General features: G+C 34.3%; 1 protein-coding gene across 1 annotated transcript in view; it reads right to left on the bottom strand.

Moving 5' to 3' along the window:
* Positions 1–7,002, bottom strand: part of LOC107719222 (regulator of microtubule dynamics protein 2-like) — a 33,329-nt gene that overhangs the window by 20,028 nt on the left and 6,299 nt on the right. Inside the window, exons 2-3 of the mRNA XM_016526597.1 lie at positions 6,719–6,860; positions 3,576–4,003 (exon numbers count right to left, since the gene is read on the bottom strand). Of these exons, the coding sequence (XP_016382083.1) occupies positions 3,576–3,997 (422 nt within the window). The 5' untranslated portion in view covers positions 3,998–4,003; positions 6,719–6,860. The remainder of the gene's footprint in view (positions 1–3,575; positions 4,004–6,718; positions 6,861–7,002) is intronic.

Raw genomic sequence — 7,002 nt, 5'->3', positions numbered from 1 at the left:
GTTTTCATTCATACATTCATTTAATGATCCACTCATTCATCAGCTAAATTCTTTCTTTCTGTCTGCTGAGCATGTTCTCTCAGTGGAGGTGCAAATGAACGTTGCTGATCATAAGATAAATCAGCACATTCCAGCACTGAAGCTCATTTCTATTCTCATTCCAGCGTGATCTGCACCTGTCCACTATTTGACTACTGTACATCTGTCACATATTATAATGAATCAGGTACATTTTCTCTGAGGGTGCAGTGCCTTGTAAAAACTTTTGGATGAGAAAAAAAAATAAATAAAGCATTAAAATAAAATTACATATATCATATTTCTTATAATTATTTTCTTATTTTGTCTTTTTTCCCCCAGTTAAAATACAGATGTTTATATTATTATTATTACAAATGAGATCTTGAATTAATTAATTAATTATCTTGAATTACAAAAGATGGCAAATTGTTTATTCTTGTTTAAGTTTTCTTTTTTAATAAATCTGCAAAAATGTCAACAATTCTGTGTTTTTCTGTCAATATGGGGTGCTGTGTGTACATTAATGAGGAAAAAAAATTAACTTAAATGATTTTAGCAAATGGCTGCAATATAACAAAGAGTGAAAAATTTAAGGGGGTCTGAATACTTTCCGTACCCACTGTATATCTGAAATTGTAAGCATCTCAAAATTTCAAAATAAATCAAAATTCTTTAAAAAAAAAAATGGCATTGCCAACGAGGTAAAAAAATAAAAATTCTTCATGCAATATTTATTCTCTGAAAAATGCCAACGAAAGTGGTAAAAATGCTTGAAATGTGAGAAAATGAAATCCTTCAATCCTTATATTCTATTCACAAGAAGACACTGTCGTGAACTGAAGCTGATTAAATAATGTGATATTTGAGGCAAATTTTGTTTAATCAATGCAATGAAGAGAGAATTTGATTGAGATTTTTCTAAAATTATCTGATTAGCTGAACATACAATATTTACAGTTATAAAAATCCATTATAAAAGGTAACAAATGTTCCACAAATTCTCCAGGGGCACATATTACCCCTTAAAAAGATAAATAAATAAATCTGGCACTACAGTGTGTTAGTGTGCACAAAATTGCACTAGGCCTTTAAAAATGGTTTTTCTAGACCCTACAGTGAAAGAGTGAAGGTTTGTGTTCTTGTTATGGTTAATACACCTCCAATGCCCAAAACAGAACTGAATGAAACTCTCAAGCCTCAAGCCTTTAATATGCATAACAAAAGTGCAAACACTTTGAAAAGGAGCGCTGTTCAGGTGGAACACGGTTACCATCCCAACAGTAACTGGCTATGCACACATTCAGATGACTTCATCAGACACAGCCCCTGGAGTTTGGACACAAAGACCTTTCTTTATTCCTCTGGAATGGTACTAACCCTCAAACCTACAAGTTGGGGTCAGTAAGAATTTATTTAGCAAGGATACATTAAATTAATCAAAAGTGACAAGACATTGCTGTTGTTGTTTTTTAACTTTCTATTCATTAACAAAATGTATCATGGATTTCAGAAAAGTATTAGAATGGTACTAACCCTCAAACCTACAAGTTGGGGTCAGTAAGAATTTATTTAGCAAGGATACATTAAATTAATCAAAAGTGACAAGACATTGCTGTTGTTGTTTTTTAACTTTCTATTCATCAAAGAATCTTGAACAAAATGTATCATGGATTCCAGAAAAGTATTAAGCAATACAACTGTTTTCAACATTGACAATAATCAGAAATGTTTCTTGAGCAGCAAATCATATTAGAATGATTTCTGAAGACTGGAGTAATGATGCTGAAAATTCAGCTTTGCATCACAGGAATAAATTACATGTTTAAATATTTTACAATGGAAAACAATTATTTTAAATGGTAAAAATGTATATAATTGTAAAAAAGCACAGTATTGCTGTTTTTACTGTATTTTTTGATCAAAGAAATGCATCCTTAATAGACTCATTCATTTCCGTCCTTACACATCTGTGCTATGACCTGTCTGCCTCTATGTAAACAATAACTTTTTTTCTAAATCTACAGCAATCAAACATAATAAATGGTATCATTTCAAATGTTCAAGTATTCATTCTTTAGCAACTAAGGCAAGCTGTGACGTGATTGCACTCAAGCAATGTAGGAACGGTGACAGAAATTACAAGTTCCTACATGAGACAGTAAAAATTAGACTGTGATAACTCAGCAGTCACTCTTTCAGATTGATCAGCCGGTGCTTTAAAGAGAGACAGAAAGGAGGAAACTGTTTTGACAGATGAACGGTCCTTTGAAACCCAAGCGGCTCCAGGACCAAACTACACACACTCTCTTGAATCAACGTCCTGCGCTAGATTGTAGTGTTAAAACACATTCTGCCTGCTCAAAGTAAAACCATGAAAACCGAGCAACACAAAAGCCAGTCATGGTCTAGAAACGCTCCAAACAGACATACAAAAACAACTGAATGCCTCAAGTGTTTCCTTTATTTTTACACTTGGAGTATTTGGAGGCAAAGATGCACAAACCAAGTGGCTTAAAATAAATCATTTTGGACATTTAAGGTGCTAAAGTTTAATGCTATGGAAAACAAAGCAGATTATTTCTGAATGGTTTTGGAAGGAGAATTTAGTGAGACTGGAATGGACTTGTAAAGTGCTTAGTGCTGAATTTAGTGAACAGATGTTCAAATGAATGACTGGAGGCAGTAGAGTTCAGACGACACATGATTTGGAACGCTCTCGGCTCTCTCGCTGAATCACACCTCAGCTATATGCACACTCTTCTAATCCTTCTAAAACTCTAAATTATGTTACATTTGTCCAGAGTAGGGATGTCAAAAACAAAATACCTAAATAAATCAAATGTAGTTTCTATAACACTAGCTGAGGGCACAGTTTGAAACCTTGATACCAATAACCATAATTCGTTTTTTGTTTTAAACACATGCTGATTAGCTATCAGTAAAAAAATAAATAAATATAAGCATCAAAATAAAAATGATTATATACAGTATATAATATATTATACAGTTCTGGTTATGTTTATGATCATTTTTAATTATTATTTGTATCATATTCATGCTTTAACGTGATTTAACTGATGCCTTCTGAAGGATGTGACACTGAAGACTGCAGTAATGGCTGCTGAACATTCAGCTTTGTAAAATATATTACATATTACATTTTAAAATATATTCAAATACAACAGTAATATTTCAAAGTATTACTGTTTTTACTTTATTTTTGATCAAGTACATACAGCCTTGGTGAGCATAAGAGACTTCTTTAAAAAAAAAAAAAATCCAGAAAGTGGATTTAAAAGTTTCCAAACTTTTAAATCCACTTTCTATGCTCTCCACTTCATTCTGCTTCCAAATAATGTATGTTCAAAATGATTGATAGGCAGGAGGTGTATTAGCTAAACAAAGAATCTAGCTAGCTGTCTCAGGCTGTCACAGAAACAAATATGATATTCCGTGACATATAATTAAGCAATATCTGTCAGGAAGAAGCATTTTCTGCCTTTCTATAAATTAAAAAAGAAACACCTGCCAAGTTGGCATCTCAGTAAACTCACCCTCCTTCACTCTCTGCCTCTTCTGAGCTTTGTCCTTCACTTCTAGCTGAGACACCTGCTCTTTTTCTCCTAGTGGGAGTTCGATGAAGTAGACTTGCTTTGCGAGCACTGATATCGCCTCCGCTCCGGCCCCTCAGCTGATCTCTGACATTGTCCTGCAAGTGTGGAAGTGCATCCTTCAAGGCTTTTACCTCCTCTTTGAGCTCAGACACACAATGGATCAGAGCACCCAGCTGATCCAGCACCTCCGCCTTGCCCGTCTGCAGACCCAGACTGTCTGCCGTGTGATCTGCATTGCTGCTCAGGTGTAGGACTCTGCCACCGCCTGCTCCTATTTTGCGGAAGCAGACAATAGCCAAGCTGATCCCAGCAGCCCCTGCCAGAACTCCCAAAGCCAGAGCCCTGCTGTCTGCTTGAGCCATCCTAAACTGCAGAGACAAGAGAGAAAGAACACACTGATTAAACACTTTTATGAATAAAATTATTAAAATTTGTATGCTAATTTTTAAGCCAACACACTCCACATCAAGAACCTTACATGTCTAGATAAATCAAAACTTTAGATTTAAAATAATAGGATAATTATACCGTAATTTAGCCTTTGTGCAGTTCAATTAAATTGTCCTGCACTGTAAAATTACATTTTAATAGCGTAAAGAGAGGAACAAATAATGTAGTAGTCTCAACAACATTAATATAGCATTATGTTCTCGCAAGCAAAACTATATCAATTTTTAAACTATATTTATAATAAAACTATATTTACAATAAATATTATTTCAAATTAAACATTGATATTAGAAAATTATATATATATATACAGCGGTGGCCAAAATTATTAGAACACTAGCATTTTCACCAGCTAAAAAATGGTTTTAAGTCAGTTATTTCTATCTTTTGCTGTAGTGTGTCAGTAGCAACATTCATTTTGCCATTAATTGTAATAATCCAGTGAGATTTTTGTTTGTACAAGGAGTCTGACAACAGCCAGAGATCTGATCTCATCATCATCATCCAGTCGGTCTGGATTGACATGAAGAAACAGAACAAACTGAGACAGACTCAATCCAGAAGAACTGTGGCAACGTCTCCAAGACGCTTCAAGAAACCTACCTGCAAAGCTACAGTACTGTTAAAAGTTTAAGGCACTTGTGTAAAAATGCTGTAAAATGAGGGTACTGTCAAAAATAATGTCATAAATAGATTTTCTTTATCAATTAACTTCTATCAACTAAATTAAATCAACATTTGGTGTGAGCATCCTTTGCGTTTAAAGCAGCTTTTGCCCTCGGTGCACTTGTGCATAGTTTTTCAGGGAGCTTTACAGTTAGGTCTCTTGAAGCATCTTGGAGATGTTGTCAACAAAAAGCTCACTGGATTATTACAATTGATGGCAAAATTAATGTTTGGAAATGTAAACTGATATTTCCTACTGACACACTACAGCAAAAGATAGAAATAACTGACTTAAAAACAATTTTTTAGCTGGTGAAAATACTAGTGTTCTAATAACTTTGACCACCACTGTATATGCTGAATATATTAAAGCTTTTTCTTTTTCTTATCAGACAGAAGAGTTAAAGACTCTCAAAAGAAAATGAGCGCTCCTGCGCACTAACATTCACAACAATGTCAAAATAAAAGTCCTGCTTCCAACTCTGATCGGCCAAACAGAAAAACGTAACAACCAACACTTACAATTACAAAATGCCAATATTGGGGCTCCACACAGAGATCTGATCTCATCATCATCCAGTCTGTCTGGAATGACATGAAGAAACAGAACAAACTGAGACAGACTCAATCCAGAAGAACTGTGGCAACGTCTCCAAGACGCTTCAAGAAACCTACCTGCAAAGCTACAGTACTGTTAAAAGTTTAAGGCACTTGTGTAAAAATGCTGTAAAATGAGGGTACTGTCAAAAATAATGTCATAAATAGATATTCTTTTTCATTTAACTTCTATTAACTAAATTTAAAAAACATTTGGTGTGACCATCCTTTGCGTTTAAAGCAGCTTTTGCCGTCGGTGCACTTGTGCATAGTTTTTCAGGGAGCTTTACAGTTAGGTCTCTTGAAGCATCTTGGAGATGTTGTCAACAAAAAGCTCACTGGATTATTACAATTGATGGTAAAATGAATGTTGGAAATGTAAACTGATATTTCCTACGGACACACTACAGCAAAAGATAGAAATACTATTAAAACCATTTTTTAGCTGGTGAAAATACTAGTGTTCTAATTATTTTGGCCACCACTGTGCGTATATATATATATATATATATATATATATATATATATTAAAGTGTTGTTTTTAAATATTCAATACTATTTTAACAGAGTGTTTTCTGCAAGATCTCCAGCACTCACTGAGCGATACCTCAGATGATGAGGCATCACCTCTTGGAACCTCAAGAGATCCTTATATATTAAACTGTGATGAAAAAAAAAAAAAAACACACAACATACTTTGATTTGAGTGGATTTTTGAGTGCCAACATGAAAAACTGCCTAATACTGCCTAAAAAAAAAGAAAAGAAATCCAAGTGTTCATCATCCTACAGGAAGTGGCATAATTTTGGAGAGAAAACAAACATCAGTAATTGGCAATGGATGGATTCTGTGATGTTCTGTGGTATTAGCTGATTTATTTCACAAATAAAACATCCCATCCTGTTTGATACAATTAATCAATCAGTTATGTTGACAGATTACAACACTGTCATAGGGTTTTCAATGCATTGTATACCTAAAATATGCCCATATTTTAGAATATGAATGAATATGAATATTAATTGGAAATACATGATTAAAATTGCCCAAGGTAAGTGGCACTTTATTTTCACACGATCAGCAAGAAACCAGCAAAGTACATAAATATTCTGGTACAAGCTCTCAAATCCCCTTAAAGATAAGTTTCAAAGTTCAGAAAACATTGTAAACCGCAGCAGTGATATTAGTTAGATATTAATCAGCTGTCAAGGTCTTTACAGAACTAACGTTATGCGTTCTGCATATAAGTTATACGTACATGTAGCGGGGGATAAAAACAGACTTCTAACAGCATCAGAGCAGGCCCCATCACCAAAAACATAAAACAAAAGCATAAATCAGCAACATTCTTATAAAATAGCAGCTTTTACCTGTTCAAACTCTCCTGAGCGCAGCGGTGCGTCTGCAAAAACAGTCCGTATCGCTCCAGTGCTTGAGCTTGAAGGTTCCGCCTTGATAACCCAACCATATAGGCCTACAATAGAGCTTCTGTTAAAGCTTACGCTCAAAACCCTTTGCAAAAACAAAGAATGATGTTTAATACTGAGAAGAAGTTAAGACATTACTATTTAAAATGTGGTGGATGAATTTACTACTGTTAGAAAAAGTTAAGTGTTGGTACCATGGTATCAGATGGTGTTTATGTATGTATATA

Source organism: Sinocyclocheilus rhinocerous, unplaced genomic scaffold (genome assembly GCF_001515625.1).
Source record: "Sinocyclocheilus rhinocerous isolate Xijiao unplaced genomic scaffold, SAMN03320098_v1.1 scaffold513, whole genome shotgun sequence".
Taxonomy (NCBI): Eukaryota; Metazoa; Chordata; class Actinopteri; order Cypriniformes; family Cyprinidae; genus Sinocyclocheilus; species Sinocyclocheilus rhinocerous.
This window is presented reverse-complemented; position numbering and strand designations above follow the sequence as displayed.